Genomic DNA, 18,437 nt, shown 5'->3' with positions numbered 1-18,437 from the left:
CTCCTGAACTTTGAAACAAAATAGAAAATCCAAATCCGAAAATAGGCAAAACTTCGATCGCGTGTTCTGATTAACTGATTGACTGCCGCCGAATTTTAGCAGTAACTTTATTGCAACTGCACATTTAAAAAAATCTATCCGGAACAGAGTTTCCAATCTGGAACTTATACTGTACTGAGTAACTGAATATTGAACAACTAAATAATATGTAAACGTTTTTAAACTGGCCCAGTGCAATAAACGGAAAATTAGGTCGCGTTAAGTTCAAGTTGAATGCGTTTGCTGTTTAGAACGATTAACACTTAAACTTAACAAGCACAGCAACTATATACATACATAACATGGTCTGTTTTAAGTAAATATACAAAGAAGTAAACATTCCCAGCTGCAAAACTTGGTCGCTTTTTACATTTACATACAGCTAATCGAGAAAAAATATTTATGGATTTGCTTTCTAAAACCTATAATATTACTCTGCAATTACATAAGTTACATTTATAATTTTAAAAAATAGTTTTATCTTTTAAACTGTAAGATTTTAGAGTAATACGTTATAATATTTGTTAAAAATACCATCAATATATCGCTGTTAAAGTTTCCTTATAACTTTCCCGCCAAACAAATGATTTCTGATTTCTATGCTACAAAAACGAACTATCAAACTGATCTCTATGAATTGGACACAACCTATCTTTTTTACTAAGCACAAACTTGGACAATAACGTTCTCCCTAAATTGCACAATGTGCTAGATTTGTCAATGAAAAAGGCAACGCTGACCGGCGATAACATCACTATCTTACCATTATTGATTTTCAAGCAACACTATCACAGCAAGATTTTATCTCCGCAGTGAAAGGTGTGAAGTGTAGATAGAAAACAATTATCACTTTATTGTTGGCATTTTTGTAATATGTGCGACTTACGTTGTGTTAGATTCAAACATAGCATCATTCAATTTAATATATGAACCTAATTTCGACTTGAAAATGTTGGAAGTTTGTTTGTACAATTACCGTTTTGATGTATCGCGTCATAAGTAATAATTAGTGGATAATTTGGAATTTATCATATTGCATATTTTTACCTCGTTTGAAAACTGTGTGGATTTGTAATCAGACTACAACAATACTTATTGAAGCAATAGTGTGTTTTTATAGTTTTACATGATTACCCTATCTACCTCAAAAACAAGTAGGTATTAGATCATGTTCAGAAAAATAACTTAGTTTGTGAACTTTGTGGCCGGTGAAATCAAAAAAATGACTACAGCAAACCCATTCTATGTATAAAAAAATTCGGAAATCGGTATTTTCAACCTATAAGGGATTGTTTATATGAGGAGTCGGAAACCTACGGCGCGCGGGCCGGATTCGACCCGCCGATGTAAATCACCCGGCGAGCCGCCTCTTAACAAATTCGCGGGTCTATTTCACATACTTTTTGACACGGGTCTATTTCACATACTTTTTGACAATTTTAACTGCGTTACTGCGAAAAATTTTCGCAAATGTTCATTATATGTCCGGTTTGTTTACGATTTGATGCAGCCTTTTCAACTAGATCAGCGATTCTTTACCGTTGCGCCGTGGAAGGCTGCCAAGTGCGTAGCGCAAAATGGGAAAAAGTAGTAAAATATATTGGATATATATTTTTAAACATTTTTTTATTTTTTACTTTCGGCAATGTAATAAAAACTTAAATTTAGAAGAAATACCGGTATACCAAAAAAATCGCGCTCGCTACGCTCGCCAGGTGCGTCTTGACTTTGAAACAGTTTTAGAGACTGCGTTTTTAACCATTATGGGTGTTATTTAAAATACTTTAAAGACTCGGCCCTACTCCAGGTTATTTATTTAACGAATGTTTTTACGTTTAATACTCGAAAACTATTAAATACAATCCGCACTATTATTGTAGGCTATTTGTTAAAACCTCACAATTGCGCCACGGTCGACTTAAGTCACAGTTTAATTTTATTCTTATTGCAATTTTGTAATATCTGAATACATACACATTAAACAACTTCGTATTTTTTCTTTGACAAAAAATACAAGCAAATACATAATCTGCATATTAAATCAAGTTAAGGTTATGAATTTTCCAAAGTGTATATATAGCCTACGAATAGAATTAGCTTCCTGGACAAAATCCCGGGGTCCAAGCCGGAGGATTGAAACTTAGGGGATCGTATGTACTCGATTTGGTGTTGTCAATCGCGTTCACTACCTTCTTCTTTTCTTTCTTTAACTTCCTTATCATCTTTTTCAACTTCTTTGTTTCTATTGAGGCGATATTCTTTGTCTCGTAGGGGTCGTCTGTACAGCGATATTATTTGTTGTAGTCATTTGGAAAGCAGTTTTACATGCCGGAATCGAATCTTCACAAACGTCTCTAAACAGTTAGTTTAAACCAGGGATGTCCAACCTTTTAGTAGAATGGGCAGAATTGCCACTTTAAAAATTTCGATAGGCCGCAAAACCTTTCAAATTAAAGGAGTGACGTCATGAGTTACGTTGAGTTTTTAGAGGTTTGGGCTGATATATTTCCTAAAAACGGTCCGCAAAAACACACGTAGAAAAACACACATCTTGCTTAGCAATGATGCGTGCACAAAGTGTTCGATGGATGTTGAAATGCAACATTTGACTCGATTATAGTCTCAGAAAAAGCATAATATCAGGCCTACATCAAATACTGCGCGTTCTACACCCGTTGATATTAGTCGAAACAATTGTTTTGAATAAAGGCTACTGAAAGTGGCCGCAGTTTGGACATCCCTGATTTAAACTAGATACAGCAACCCTATTTGCTTGACAATAGCATTCAAATGTAATACTTCGGTTAAGGTATTAAAACAATGTCGTTGACGCTATTTATGCAAAAAACACTGTTCCACAGAAGAAACTATTGATGCGCAATTAAACCTACAAGCATTTTTTTAAACCTAGAATGGTAATAACGTTTTCTTACGGAGAAGGTTAATACTACGGACAAACTGTCTAACGTAAAGCGCAAACACGAGTAGTTTATTAGGACAAAAGGGTGAACGTTTAATGCGGGATTTCTTTTTTCTATAGATTTGCACAAAAAATATATTAGATTGATTTTTAATAAGTAGGCTAAATTACTGTTAGCGTTATAGAATAATAGATTCTACTCAACAAACCATAATGTAGCTTACCTTTAAGATCGAATAGATAATAGTCCTTGCCTTTGAAATTGTATGGCCCGTACTGGTCAATCGTTAGATTACCGATTGGATTGAAGGTCCTGTTTTCGCGAGGCTGCACCCAACTAGTCACTGTGAAACGAATTCATTCTCTAGTTTTCCTTTTTCAAATTAACATTATAGGTGATTTTGTCAAAAAAACTAATCTAGTTTTATTTATAATGTAGTGATGCTTAACTTATCACGGCAAAGTAATCAACAACATATGGGATAAATATAAGTCGGTGTTTTTCTTATACTTACGGCCGTTATTTGTAAGAGAAGGCATCCCTTCGATGAGTTTTAGATTTTTGAATCTTATAGCAGCCCGATCTTCCGTAACGCTTGCAGGATTGGCCGACGTAGAGGATCGGATGATGTTGTACACTAAACTTGTCCTAAAGCGCCGAATAATGTCAGACTTACATGTTACAGATCATAGGCGTAGCCAGGAGGGGGCTTGAGGGGCCATGGCTCCCTCAAAAAAACTTTATCTCCTAATAATTTAGTTTTTTTTAGCATTTATGAGCAGTAGCACAACAGTCGATCACAGGCAAGTAACACCTCAAATTGTCATGCAATGGTACGTCACAAACAATGTATTGTATATTACGTTTGCTATACATTAATGTAGTTTCACTACTTTTAGACATTTTTTGCTCTTTGAATAGTTTTTGAGTATTGCGTTAACACTCAGTCAGTTGCTGCTCGAAACGATGTGCTAACATTGTCATTTGTGTTCGTTACGGCAGTTAATACAATGACAAAAGCTAAACAAAAAAGTTCCAAAGTTTTACCTCGGCGACCTCTTGTTTTTTCTAATGGTATCCCACACGTTCTTTCCATCAATTCCGCTGGGAATAGTGACGCCAGCCAAATGAAGGAAGGTGGCAAAAATGTCGGTAATGTGGATTAACCTTGAACCAGAATAGTTAAGAAACATATATTCACAAGGACATTGTACATACATGTATTTTTACATATTTTTTAAGGAACATGTGATTGCTTACTTATGGCGATCGACTGCTGGTTATGGTTTACCCGATATTTTATTTTTGCTTTATATAAATAATAAATAAACCAAGAAATCCCACCTGTTATTAACATAGCCAGTCTTCTTTAGAAGGCTGCTTCGCACAAAAGCCGGCACCCTGTAGCCTCCTTCATAAAGAGTGTTCTTTCTACCTCGAAGTGGATAATTATTTCCACCTTGTCCATTTGTAGGCGCTGCACCGCCGTTCTGAGAATTCAAGTAATCAAAAACGTGAGCGAAGCATCACATATCAAAAACAATCTTCGTACTGTTAAATAACGCGGTTAAACAGGTTAAAGTATTCCTAACCCCTATGTTTCCATCGTAATGAGCAAAACAATTTTAAGTAATCAGAATCAATTGCTTACAGCTATTAGGAAAGTATTAAAAAATAATTTTTAAACACAGGAGATATAGTTTTAATTAACATGAACACAATTTTAAAAGTATGTTTTTTTCAAGAAGTGGTATATACTCACATCGGAATAAAATACAAACACGGTGTCATCCCACATTCCTTTGGCAATTAATGCATCCTCCAATCTTTTTACTTGATCGTCCAGAGCAGTGATCATTCCTAGGTAAATGCCACGATTTCCAGTGCGAAGATTGGGATACATATCTATGTATGATTGTGAAACCTAAAAACCATGACGAAAAGTTCGCTTAAAGATGCGGTATTGCTTTTTCGTTCAGTTTGGATTCAAACTGCGTAAGTTATAATGTGAACTTGTAAGTTGGCCACACATATGCAAATTTGAATCATACTGGCGGCGAGCCAGGAGTCACACTGACTTAATAAAACGACTCTATATCTTTGGAAAACCGGGACGTCTAGTTAATAATTGTTGTGTTTGTCTTATCAAATATTAGATTTTCAAATAGCGCTGCCGGCAATTAATCCATGTTGATTGTATTAATTCGTTGCTAACGCTAACTTCGCAAACAGACGTTAATTCGAGCATGGTTAGGTTACGTAAACAGAAAACACTTTGTCCAAGAATGCATTCAAAAATTCGCATTCGGCTGGCAAACCATTGATTGCCCACTTCTGGCATATGAAATCAGCGAACCGCTTGGTAAAATTTTGTACAAAGTTTATATACAGCATGCTCAATAAGAGAATTACGTCCAAAGGGCCGTGCGGTGCATTGTAAGCCATGTAGAGAAACATAGGCTGACTGGTGTTATGGGCCTCGATCTTTCTAATGGCTTGGTCGGTAAAGTCCGTTGTCGTGTAATTTCCTGTCGCCTCCACATTTAACCTCAAGTCATCGCGGTAATCAAGAGCAACTGCAAGTAACAAATTCGGTCGCCACATTGGTGTTTTTGTCTAAAAACAAACTGGCTCAAAACTTATTTAAGACAGTGATCAACATAGAACAGTGGTTCTTAATTTGCACCCATTTAAAATCATAAAATAATTCTCGCACACCTTTCATATCATCAACCAATCCTCGCACCCACTTTTACCACTGTAAGAACAGTTCTCGCACACCCAAGGGGTGCGAGTACCTCTGGTTAAGAAGCCGACATAAAGGCAGGCTAGCAGTGTTCTTAGGACACTTTTGAATAGGTTAGGTAGCCAGTCATTTAATTTTCTGAATTACTTAAATCCATGGTCATTTAGAAAAAAATGTAAGTTAAGACCCAGACAAATTCATTGGGATAACAACTGAAATCTATGATATCAAAATATGAGAACATCTGAACGGTAGAATTTGAGCTTAGCGTGAGCTTATCAAATCTTTTTTAATTCATACTTACGTTCGGATTCTTCTTCGCTTTCGTGGGTATTATAATTAATTCCACTGTTGTAAAATCCGTAATGGGATTTAAATCCTCTGAAAATAACATATTCAGTATATCTTTTAATTTCAATATCTCTTTTAATTTATTTTGTATTTTGCATTCGTTTGGCGATAAATGAAGAGTAAAACAAAATAGAGTGTTTTGTATAGGTTATCCCCACACATTTTGTAAGGATAAAGGTATAAATGATGTGAGCAATGTAGAAAAAATATTTTGTTCGCTGTTAGAATTTTGACTAAGATGTATCCTGAAACAAACCAAAATCATTTCAACGTCCAACAATAGGTTTCTAAAAAAAAAAACGAAATTTATCTTCAATAAGTAACTTTAAAATGTGCATTGACTCGTAACGTCTGATTGTTGCTCTTCCATAAAACCAGGCTAACTTATTTCAATGACTTCATAGTTAGGCCTATACGATAAGGTGTGTGCGATTTTCATTTCTAAACCCGTGTCCTGAAAGGACATTTTTCGCGCTTTCTAGCGTTTCTATCGTCGTCCTACCTCTTGGTTGGAGTGTATGTCTCGTTACAGTATCCGAGATGCCATTTGCCGAGCATGTGGGATGCATATCCGGCGTCGTTCAGGTATTCGGGCAGCAGTTTCAAGGTAAGGGGAAGACCATTAAGCTGTTTTCCGGTCACCACACCTTCCTAAGTGACAAACGAGAAGACTTTTTGTGATAAACTCAGATTGACAGAATGGGTTCAACTTAGATAGCTGCCAACTTACTGGAACTTTTAGGCAGTCGCGCACAAAAAATTATAGCAGCTCCATCTGTGGCATCGCCTCGATTGGATGTGACACTTCAACGTGACGTAAAATGTTTATAGCCTACTAGACTAGAAGGATTGTTCAACTTTACGAGTCGCCACCCCTTGAGATAATTTATTGAAAATTGCGCCCCCTCCCTGAAACGGTACACCCTCGATCCTTGCTAACCCTTCTCGAATTGTCTATCTAACGAACCCTTTAGGCTTCCGGGGGACGCGAACCCTAGTTTAGGAACCCCTGGTTTAAAAATTTAGAATAATTGCTTAAAATACAAAAAACCCTTGCGGGAAACCGCGCTAACCAGAATTTCGTTTACTTTAAAATAATTAAATGCATGATGCTTTACTAAGACAACTATAGGGCAAGTCAGTAAAAAACAACATTTGCACCATTAGTATTTTGTTTTACATAACGCGAAGTAATGCGAATTTGCAAAAAAAGTCTCGTATTTGACTAACATCTTCCCCTTTGTCAAATATTGTCAACGAATTAAACAAGCTAACTTGTAATTGTCCCTCGTATCACGTTACGACATTTTTAACGAGTTTTCTCCAAAACATCCCTCCTAATCTTTGAAGCATATTGGTTCAAGTAAAAGCCCATACTAAAATAGAAACCATTTTGAATGTTTCGAAAAATCGTAATTTATTTTCAACATGTTTATATTCTTACTACATCTCTCCCAATAAATGCTGTATTTACAATAGAGGCTTCCCGTCACTTCTAAACCCCACCTGCATTCCGATGTGAACCGGGTAATAGCCGGTCAAAAGGGCGGCTCTAGAAGGCGTGCATATTTCCTGGGCGTAAGCTTGATCCAGAATCACTCCTTCTGATGCAAGGCGGGCCAGGTTGTCCATTATGACAAAATCGTTGTGCCAAGAAACGTCATTCCAACCTATTTGTTTTTATAGGCAAACTTGGCGAACAAGTAACTATTATATTGATTACTAGTTTCAACTCTCGTAGACAACAATTCTATTGAATGTGCGATTTCAACATCTACGATCCTGTTTTCTCTTACGTTGTGAAAAAACTAAGTCAGGGGTTTCCAACCTTTTTTGCTGCTCGCACCCCTTTGTAAGGTCAGAGCGTTCTACGTACCCACCCAAAAAAATCCTGATGGAATTTTTCAGATATATTGCTAAATCACATTGATTTTATAGCTCAATTAAAAGTTAAAACAGTAATTCACTACAAATGCAAAAATTGGAAAGAAATTAAATGTCAGTTATTTTATTTGTCATTTCTAAGTAAGGTATTTCTTAATTGCTTCAAATTCATTGCTAAAATTGGTTCAAACGATGGTTCGAATATACTCAAGGCAACACGTAAATCATCTGCAGTTAAAAAAAACCATTGTTAAGTGTAAGAAAAAGATGTTTCGTACGGTAACTAACAACAACAATTATATGTAGTTAATTGTTTTGTTTTTTAAAGCAAGGATTGTGATGTCAATATCATTTACAATTCCAAAATAAAACTGTACTGTGAAATCTGTTTGAAAAGCGGCTCTGTGGCCCAAGAATCTTCGTACCCAAGGTGTTGGGAACCCCTGAACTAAGTCATAGGCCCTTTTCAGTGAGAGCATAACACGAAATTGAATTGAAAGGGTCAATCCTACGTTACTTAAGCAAATGTTTATAGTTACCGTACCATTAAAAGCGAAAATGTGGTGCTTTCAAGACTAATTTTGACAATACCATAGTATTATTCTCTAACCACGATACACAAAATGACATAGCCTACTGTGAGCCTATAGTTGTTTGTTATCAAAAATCATAAAATTAAATAGGTCATTATCAGTAGTTAAAATCGGAGGTATTGAAATACAATACGTTTATTTCAAGGAGTTTTGTACACGACAAAACATAAAAAGTTTGCAATACGCACCCATATCATCGACATACACCATAACTATATTGGGAGCTCCATTACCTCCTGTAAAATAAAGAAACAAGAGAAACTTTGCTCTGATTCTATTAGTCCGAAACAACAGGATGCATTAATCAATACTACCCGTTTGGTTTATTCGCCATTGTTTGGCCAAGGTTTCGCAATTTTATAAGTTAAAGGTGGCCAAACCTGTACTATATGTGATATTTAAAAACCTAATCTACTGTTTTAATTTTTTGCATTTAATTGCTTTAAATAAATTTCATTGCTGCTTGGAAAAAGTTAATTTGACTTAACAAGTTTATTTTAACTAATATGTTCCGGTACTATTATCATATCGAAAAATCAGAGGCTAATAATTTTATTTTATAAGGATTCATATAAAACTTACAAACTTACCGTTCGGCATTAAAATTAGCAGAGCAAGCTGCCATAAGAACAATCTAATTCTACTCTCCATTATCGTAAAGTCCTGTTTTAGGGAGACAAATGAAGGACACGGCGGAGTTTGTTAAGATCAACACAACAAAGCACCACAGTGATTTTTATCTGAAAAAAAGAACTGACATTAAAATTCTTACGGCAGACAGAGCTTTATCGTACTGTTTTACAGCTCCACTTAACAGAATAAAGCCTACTATTGTCACTGATCTCTATGAAACCTTTTTCATAGAGATCAATGACTATTGTACAATAATTACCACTAGTGGCGCTGAATCTGAAAAAAGAGAACATTTTTATGTTCGTGAAAAGTTTGCGTTTAATTGTTTACATTAATGTAACACTAACGCCCATTGTAATTGCATATTTCTTAGTACATTTACACACCAAAATTGCAAAAGCCGACTGACGTTTATTAGTGTTCTATATCAGTGTCGTTCGTTTGGTAATTTTGCTTTATTACTCAACATTATTTGGAAGTGTATTTCCCATTGCATTTTATCTTATCAATATTCGCAAAATGGACAGCAGTAAAAGATTTCGAGCTACAATTCTCGATAGACAACTGAGCAAAGGCAAACAGGAGGTTTCTTTGAGTGTTTTTGCCCTGCTCTTTAGCGAAATGATTCAATATTCACAAAACAGAGTTCGCTCTGTGTCTGAACTGCAAACCAAACTGTCTGATCTTGGATACAGCGTTGGCTCGCGATTGGTCGATCTACTCTGCCTTAGAGAAAAGGGCTACAAAAGAGAAACCAAACTTATTAATGTGCTCATGTTTGTCAAGGTTCAACTGTGGAAGTCACTCTTCGGAAAAGAAGCAGACAAACTAGAGCAAGCAAGTGACGATGACAAAATCTATTACATCATCGAGAAAGAGCCAATAATTTCGACTTTTATTTGTGTCCCTCGTGACAAGGGCTCCTTAAACTGTGCCTCATTCATTGCTGGGATTGTGGAGGCTGTACTAGAACTCTCAAATTTTCCTGCAAAAGTTTCGGCACATTGGCACAAGGGAACTACTCTGATGATAAAGTTTGATGAAGCGGTTATTGCAAGAGACAAGGCTGTTGTTTAATCTTATTTTAAAATAGTTTTTGTTAGTTTTCTTAGATAAGTGCAGACTAATAATTTATAAATTGTCTAAAAAAACAAAAGTTTTCTCTCAAAACACGTGAAACTAAACAAACAAATGTAACAAAAAAATATTATTTAAACAAAAATTGCCACTGGTCTAAAATCGTACCCTTGACAATATAAATGCTTTGAGTTGTATGTGACTATCTGCCTTGCATATAGTTTTTACAAAGTTCAAATGAATAATGAAAGCTACAGTTCAAAGTGATGTTTTGTTGTAGTAAATTTGTGTTTTATGGCAATCCCAATAAAATCAACATTTAAACAAGTTGTAATTATTTGGCTTTGAAAATTTTAGTAATTTTTTTATCCCAATGTATTTTCTAGTATATGTTCGTTAGTGCAATCGCTTTAAGGCTAAAAAGTCCTATTTTGTTTTTAAAGGATAACTCTAAAAAAACAGTGTGTCATTTTAGGTAACCTAGCAATATAGCTCTTTAAGGTGAGGATCCGGTAACCATGGGGGAAGTGCCTCACTCAGAAGTGATTTCTAGTGTCCAAAAGAAGAGATGGCTAGACTTCCGGCCAAAGCTCAACTACAAGTCAAACTTACTCTGTTCGATGCCACCAACAATCGATCCCAGAAATTGGAAACCAATCACCCCCGGAGAAGCTACTGCGCACCAGCAGAGGCTTGAGATTCGTGGTCGCTTGCGTCGCGAGTATTGGACCAAGGCCTACCACCCTGTCAACTACAAGCATTTCAACCATTACTTAACTGACAAGGCATTCACCCATTTCAACAAGGCTAAGGGCGTCTACCATTTGAAGGAAACTTTTCAGTTGAAGTCTGTTGGTACATTGAAAGCCTTTATAGCCGGATGTGTCCTTCCTGTTTCCTACTTTGTGTATTTTGCCAAATACTACAAGGCAAGCCCAAAGATGAAATCAGTTGTTCAAGACTAATGCCGGAACTGTTTGCATTTTGTAGCTTCCTGGTTTTTGTCTTTGTTTTGTTTGCTTCTTATAATTTGAGTAAAATTGAAATTTAGGCATATACTATTGTAATGCTTGGTCAAATATATTGTGTTTGTCATTTAGGTTGTTTAGGATAGAATAATTTTCACGGACATTTAAACTATGTCGTCATTATCTACCTTCATAACATCTTTGTATGAAGCTCAACCAAATAAACACGAAAATCATTGGGAACAAGAGAACAAAAAGCAATGGCGACCAATTGGCACAAAAATGTAAGTGAATCTATATTTCCTTTCTATAGAGTCAACACAACTTTTAAAAAAACAAAAAAATATTTTTGTAAAACCACATTGATGAGTTTCTTTCCCAGTTTAGTAAGAACATAACATAAAAAAGCCCATAAAACAGTGATTTCGCCATTGACAGGCTTCTTAGGTATTTTAGCTTGACAATTAAAGAAATAGCTCTGTTTTAAAGCCTTCACTTTCTATTTTCATAGTTGTATAGCTTTGGGAAATCCATTTAAAATCTTTCTAAAGTTGTTGTTAAACATTTTATTTTCCAAAAACCTCATGCAGCTTGTGAAATAAACGAGGTAAATTATGCTGCTCTAGACTAGTTAATGAAATTTTAGATTTTGTAAATGTGCTAAGCCTGCTTAATTTATCAGCAATAATGGCACCAGTCGTGTTAAGTTAATATTTCAAAATTAATAAAAAAACATTTTTATGCCTACTTTTTGTGTTTACCAATAAGAAATACTTACTAAGTAAAATTTATACCTGTTGGACCAAACAAATACTTTTTTGTTGCAGCAAACTTTCCCAACTTCCATGTCGTCGCATATATTCCAATATGGGAAAGAATTATGATGTTGCCCTATATTGTGTCCATGAAAAGTTTTATGCTATAAATGCAAGGTGTCCACATATGGGTAAGAATGTATTATTTTTCTAAGCCTACCATTATATGTACTGCCCTAAAAGAGGCTTATTTTACTGTTAAAGAATTTATTATTATACTCCTTTTTTTGGATAATTTCGTTTTTGGATAAAGGTTTATAAATGGCAAAAGTCATACAAACTAGTCTATTTTAGTTGTCAAATTCACAATCTAAATAATTGGGGCTTGCCTTCGATTTTATAATATGAAACATTGAAAAAGAAAATGATTAGACATCATGCTTTTTGAACTTAAGCGTCATACCAAAAATAGACATAAAATTATTATTTTATTGAGAGATGAGAAGCAAAATGTAAATGAAAAAACCCCAGGACATTTGGGCATTCCAGTATCCTATAATGAATATTTATTTTTATTTGGAAAAGAAGACGTATGGTAGTACTATATTTGTGCCCGCACTGATTTTGTTCAGTTATTTATTTTAAATCCTTTACTGCAAATTAAAATGATACTAATAAAATTAACTTTACTTTAATAAATTTATTGGTTAAATAGGTTGTAGTTGTACAGAGCTTTCAAGGATTAGTGAAAATTTTTTTATCAGGGGGCCCTTTGGATGTTATCGTGGATTTAGAAGAACTCATGAACATGGCAGTGCCCCATGCAATGTGCCCTTGGCATCTTTATGCATACAATCTAACAAATGGGAATTCTCCTCAGGGCATACAGGTCAGATAATAGGTTTGATTTATATGATAAAGTTGTGTAATGCTTGACCTATTATATTAAAAAAAAAGAAGAAAAATCAATTTTTTTTATTAATTCCTTGAAATGTTAGGACTTTACACCAGTTTTTTTTTTTATGATTGTGTAAAATTATAAATCGATACAAAATAGGTGTTGTATAATGTAACTAGTGGATAATCTTTAAGTAATGTTTTGCAAACACTGTGAAAATGCCAACAATGTTAAGGACGGGTTGATCTCTTTTCTGCTATTACAGCATTATTATTACAATCTATATTTGGGTACACTATGCACAGATCTGTAATGTAGCTTAATCATAACTTTCAAAGTTAAAAAGGTCGAGTAGATCGACAGCATCTTGATTAAGACGTTTCGATACGAACTTGTATCATCTTCAGTTAGCGGTCACTAACTGAAGATGATACAAGTTCGTATTGAAACGTCTTATTCAAGATGCTGTCGATCTACTCGACCATTTTGGCTTTGAAATTTATTATTAAGCACCATCTATATTGTTTTAGAATAATAGTTGTTGGTTGCAATGACAAGCAATAAAGGCTCGTTTACACTACAGCTGCACTGAGCGGAGCAGGGCTGCACTCGGCGTGAAATTGTTTTCACTACAGCTGCAGTGAGCTGCGCTAGACGTAAAAATCTCGACGTTTTTCTACAGCTGCACGGGGCTTGAGTTTAGCAAAGCATGAAACGCTCGCCACAATAGAATTCAAATGCAAATTACGCTTTGCTCAGCTCAGTGCAGCTGTAGTGTAAACGGGCCTTAAGTGTTCACCAGTTATCAAAAACACATAAGAGATTCCTTCTATATGCTGTATGTGTGTGTGTGTGAGAAACATTTCGTGCTTTTTATTTTAACAACTTTGTTGGTTAAACTAAAATCCTATGTAATATTTTCAAATTTTGAACTTCCATTAAAAGTTGAAAAAAGAACCTAGCATGTTGTTTTGTGGATTAATCATTGTATGCCTTACTTTTGCATATTGTATAACAGTTTTTCTAGACATGCAAGAGTATTTTTTTGATGACACAAGAAAATGCAATTTAATCAATAATGCCAGATGTATTCTTGCGGCCCGTTGATTTTTAGTTTTAGTTATATAACTCTATAGTTTAAACCTATTAAATTTGTTGTTAATTACAGGCTGAAACACATGAAGTGAAGGTTGAAAATGGTTATGTTTCTATACTTCATGAAGGCAAGCTTTCAATTCATCCATATGAAACAGAAATAGACTAATCATGTTTTTTTTTGTTTTCAAATGTTTTATATTAGGCAACCCCTTTGGTTTAAAGTTAAACATTTTTGCCATTGTTACATGTTGATATTGTATAAAAAATGTAAACCTAACCATATTGAAATATCTTGGTGCATTGTGTTTCTTTACTTTAAAAAAACATAATTATACTTTACCTGAAATTTTCTAGTCGGTTTATGCAAATGACATTAGGATTAAAGACTTGATTAAAAATAGAATTGAATTTTAATTTAACTACTTTCAATGTTAATGCTTTATTTTTAAGTCTCTGTGTTTTAGATTTATTTAAAATTCCTAAAATCTAATTTTCCCCTGTTAGGTGCCATAATGGAATGCTATATTGCGTGCAAAAACTCTTCAAATATATTTCTGTGCTTTATCTTGTCATTTTACTATGGTACGATATTTTTTTAGCATTGCCATTTTAGTGTTTAAATGATTTACCGTTTTCCTTCTATTATACCAATATTTTTTTAAATGATAAGCTGAAAGTGCTTTGTGGAAATTGTTAACACTTTTATAGAAAGATCTGTAGTGTTTAATAGGAGGAAATTTAAACGTTGCCTGTTCTATGACATTATTCATTCTGCTTGATTTCCTATTAAACACACAATGGAAAATTAGTAGCGTCATTTCTAGTTTTGATTTTTCCCAACAAATAAATCTCATTTTAACACCTGTTTTATGAAGGCTGCTCTTTGTTAGATTTGTAGGATTTGTTGGTAATTGTGTAACTGATTTTTGTTTTGTTTGTTCGTGCAATGCATAAAAAGCTGTTATTTTTTTTACAAATTTTATTTTTTGATGTGTCTAAAGTGTTAAAAATTCCATAATATTGGAAACTGGATTTTGTGCGGAGTGAAATATGCTTGTGTTACCCTTCCAGCGATTGCTTTGTTTTCTTCTACTTCATTTTTACTGCAATGTGATGTGGCAGGTAACACTGTGACAAACTTATTCGTTTCTTCAAATGCTTTTCGCCCTGAGATTTTAGTTTTTTTTATTAATTTTAACTGCCCCTTGTCTTTTAAAAACATACCTGCTGTGAAAAAAACATGGTTAACTATGTTTTACTATTGTTTTTTTTTATTAGCACCACATTTTTCTTTATTAGTTTTGCCATATGCGATTGACAGTGTGACTGTTTATGTTTAACATAATAAAATTGTTTATAGTTGTTTTTGGTTTGATTTTTTGTGGCGACATGTTCTTAACGGACCCTTTACAACATTTGTATATCACACCGCTAATGGTAAAAGCCTATATTTTTGTAAGTAGTAGTAGAGTTTGCCCTATTTACTAATCTTATGATCTGTCACTGATTCGTGGCAAAAAATATGTTTGGTTTAATTAGTAGAAATTATATGAAATGTGCGAGAAATCTTATGTGACAAAACACAATAGGATTAATAAATAAATGTGAAAGGTATACAGTTTGCGTTTTACTGCCAATCTGTTTTCCAAAAGCAATACTGTAGTTTTACTAAACTTTCTGCCAAGCGAAAGGATAACGCCACGTTTGGTATAAATGTAGATGAGACTTGACTCAATAGCGCCGTTCAAACAAGGGGTTGTCAAAATATGGTACGAGAGTAAAAAATGAGGATTTCTGTTACTGTGGCGATTTTCCGTAAGAGTGATTTCAGGAAATCTCTGCTAACCTTTAGTGATATGTAAGTTTAGGCTTACTTGGTGCAGCGTTCAAACTGAAACAACCATCCTGAACATGCTTATAATTGCCGAAAAGTGAAAAACAGTGTTTCTCAACCCTTTTTCGCGACGACCCAAATATTAGGCGTAAATATAACAGCAAAGCTTTGGCAACCTATTTTTTTTCCATTGAACATATTGTAAGCAAACATATCATACGACATTCGCACTCACAAGTTTCTTTGTAATAACATTATACATGTTCTCGTACTGCCTAAAACGACCAACCTATTTTTGGTCTCAAACTATATGTTAAGAAGCACTGCTCTAAAAGAAATGTATGACACGACAAATTGCTTTTATATCTCCAGTTTTGTCAAAGTTGATGCCATTATACAGATTTATGCCTTATGCGAGAGATACTCATGAACTGATGCAGTTTTGCTTTTAGTTCATGACACATTGTGCAACCATATTAGTCCGGTGCACCAGTCGAAACTATAGTAAATATATTGTGTGAAGCATTTCCTGAAAAAAAATTCTATATTGTTGTATTTTCCTGAAAAAAAGGTTCCCAACGATTGATACTTCGAATATATCGAACACAATTTACAAAAGCCATTTAAAGCTTTGTACGCTAGCTCCATAGGCTATAGTCAGCAAACATAATTTAAAGTTTCCACTTGGTAATAAAAATTAAAGGTCGCTTTGTAATAAAATCACTGCAATCACTGCACGTTCATGTAAGTGCAATGCTTGTGTATGTTTTGATATTTCTGGCAAAGAAAGTAACAGACAAGGTGAGAAAGGTTGATTAGGGAAACAGGCAAGACTGATGTGTTCCAAGTGATGTGCAGTAACGTAAAGTTTGCTGATGTTGTTTCAGGCAGCCGTACTTTCGATTAAAGTCATTGCAAAACGGTGCTAAACTCGCCCCGGTATTATCGGGCTGCTGTAGCCTATACTTGCTCTAATCTTGCGTCAACTCTGCTCCAAACAGAAAGCACATAAAGGTTAACGTAATTTAAATACAAATTAAAGTTACTGATATATTATTTTCGAATTAAATTGCAAAGCCGTAAAAAAAACAAAATGACACCGAACTTTTTCATGTGTTTCCAGCGTTTCTGTCTGTAAAACGAAAACTAGTTTAATTTTTGTTTTATTCACAAGCCGTCCAGTGCCAATGTAGGCCCAAAGAATAGGTTTGGAGATGCGTATTGCCTGTCGATCGTTCCTTTCCATTGCATCACTCGCAACGCTGGCAGCCCTATTGTTCGCCAATGGAACAAATGCAAGCGGTGAGTGGCCAGGTAGAAAATCAAGAAACCTTGAAGTTTTGGTTTATTAAATTGAAAGTTTACCGACAGCGCTTCCTTCTTTTATGATCTCTGGTTTGCACATTCGTTTTCGTACCACGGTGGTGAACACGATGAAAATGAAATCACCTAATTTTAAACTAAAAATTAGGCTATTTATAAAAAATATAGAAAACCAAAAAACGGGCCTTGTAACTTTAAAATGGTTTATTTTTACAGCTACGCCCCTTTTTCATCACGCATTTGGGCATTCTTTTTTCTATGTTTGAAAGCCACGCTTCAAAGGCACCTAACTAACAAGTTTTGTCGAGATTTATAACAAATTGCTTTTCCAGACTTTTTTTTTCCAGATTTTTAATTTCTGCAGCAAAAGCTGTAGAGAGCTACTAAAAGGTTAACTGCTGCCTTATAAAATTAAGCATTGGAAATGTAAGTAGAATGTCGTTTGTTTGAAAGGTGTTTTGGTCTCTAGGATGTTTACCCTTTACGCCCATAAGCCTCTGATTTCAATAGTGTCTAGGCCAGGGGTGGGCAATTATTTTTAACCGCTGGCCGCATGAGAAACATAAAATGTTGTGGCGGGCCAAGTCAAAAATAGGATCTCAAGTTCACGCAATATGACGTCATAAAACAAATAGGTTTAGCAAATTTGTTATAACGTTTGGAGTTGTGAGAAAATGTGCCATTTAAGTTGAATTTAGGGAAGGCCACAAGACGTCGCGCGAAGCGCGAAAAAATTACGACTATGTTTGTTTTAAAATGCTAAAAAAAAAAAAAAATGTTTTAAAATGCAAACTTTATTTGAGATTTTGAGGGGGGCGCATTGAGCACAGACAAAAAATGTACATTGCTTGATGCATTGGCGTTTATCAAGTTGTGGGGCGCGCTGAACCAAAAGTTAAGATCAAAATATGTAAAAATTTCGTGCAAAAAACTTTTGATTTTTTAAGCTAAAAGTTACCGATGTGTTACTTGCGGCACAGTGGCCATATTGCGAAGACGATTTAAATCGGGAGAAACACACAACATGGAATTAACTAAATTAGGTTTACAGGATGTGAATCCGTGTATTTTAGAGTTTAGAAAAGGGTAGGTATTTCGTTTATATTTTAAAGACTGATTACTTTCGACGCGCAAAAAATATTTGAATATTAGGCAAAAGTTTGTTAAACTTTCGTTGGAGAGAGTGCCACAGTGCATTGGACGCTATTTGTCTGTAAAGTTTCCCAAAAATTGCACGGAAGATACGAGAAAGACAGAAAAGATTCGCGTGAAGCGCGAAAACGATTTCCGTTTTTGTGTTTCAAACAAGCTAAAATC

The 18,437-nt window shown here is 34.8% G+C and overlaps 3 protein-coding genes across 3 annotated transcripts; 2 read left to right on the top strand and 1 right to left on the bottom strand.

Annotated features, from left to right (window-relative positions):
* Positions 1–2,132: 2,132 nt before the first annotated feature.
* Positions 2,133–9,185, bottom strand: LOC146161604 (arylsulfatase B-like). The gene is made up of 12 exons (XM_083385201.1): positions 9,125–9,185; positions 8,723–8,770; positions 7,564–7,727; positions 6,560–6,708; positions 6,011–6,087; positions 5,373–5,536; positions 4,723–4,884; positions 4,305–4,450; positions 4,008–4,127; positions 3,475–3,608; positions 3,184–3,303; positions 2,133–2,317 (listed from the first exon to the last, which is right to left on the bottom strand). Exons 1-12 carry the CDS (start codon positions 9,183–9,185, stop codon positions 2,133–2,135), a joined length of 1,530 nt encoding a protein of 509 aa, XP_083241327.1.
* Positions 9,186–9,457: 272 nt separating this feature from the next.
* Positions 9,458–10,756, top strand: LOC146161603 (trafficking protein particle complex subunit 5-like). The gene has a single exon (XM_083383541.1). The coding sequence runs from the start codon at positions 9,687–9,689 to the stop codon at positions 10,242–10,244; it is 558 nt and encodes a 185-aa protein (XP_083239667.1). The 5' UTR covers positions 9,458–9,686; the 3' UTR covers positions 10,245–10,756.
* Positions 10,757–11,204: 448 nt separating this feature from the next.
* On the top strand, positions 11,205–15,320 carry LOC146161602 (Rieske domain-containing protein-like). The gene is made up of 4 exons (XM_083383542.1): positions 11,205–11,496; positions 12,040–12,158; positions 12,732–12,856; positions 14,034–15,320. The coding sequence occupies exons 1-4, from the start codon at positions 11,384–11,386 to the stop codon at positions 14,127–14,129; spliced, it is 453 nt and encodes a 150-aa protein (XP_083239668.1). The 5' UTR covers positions 11,205–11,383; the 3' UTR covers positions 14,130–15,320.
* Positions 15,321–18,437: the final 3,117 nt, after the last annotated feature.

This window comes from Ascidiella aspersa, chromosome 3, assembly GCF_963924565.1.
Source record: "Ascidiella aspersa chromosome 3, kaAscAspe10.2, whole genome shotgun sequence".
Classification (NCBI taxonomy): Eukaryota; Metazoa; Chordata; class Ascidiacea; order Phlebobranchia; family Ascidiidae; genus Ascidiella; species Ascidiella aspersa.
Note: the sequence above shows the minus strand (reverse complement) of the source record. Positions and strands in the feature narration are given on the sequence as shown.

Coding starts and splice junctions, on each gene's coding strand:
- LOC146161602 (XM_083383542.1), top strand. CDS start 11,384: ATGTCGTCATTATCTACCTTCATAACATCTTTGTATGAAGCTCAACCA. Junction 12,159..12,731: donor TGCAAGGTGTCCACATATGG/GTAAGAATGTAT, acceptor TTTTTTTATCAG/GGGGCCCTTTGGATGTTATC. Junction 12,857..14,033: donor ATTCTCCTCAGGGCATACAG/GTCAGATAATAG, acceptor TGTTAATTACAG/GCTGAAACACATGAAGTGAA.
- LOC146161604 (XM_083385201.1), bottom strand. CDS start 9,185: ATGGAGAGTAGAATTAGATTGTTCTTATGGCAGCTTGCTCTGCTAATT. Junction 6,088..6,559: donor ACATACACTCCAACCAAGAG/GTAGGACGACGA, acceptor TGTTATTTTCAG/AGGATTTAAATCCCATTACG. Junction 5,537..6,010: donor AAGCGAAGAAGAATCCGAAC/GTAAGTATGAAT, acceptor TGTTACTTGCAG/TTGCTCTTGATTACCGCGAT.
- LOC146161603 (XM_083383541.1), top strand. CDS start 9,687: ATGGACAGCAGTAAAAGATTTCGAGCTACAATTCTCGATAGACAACTG.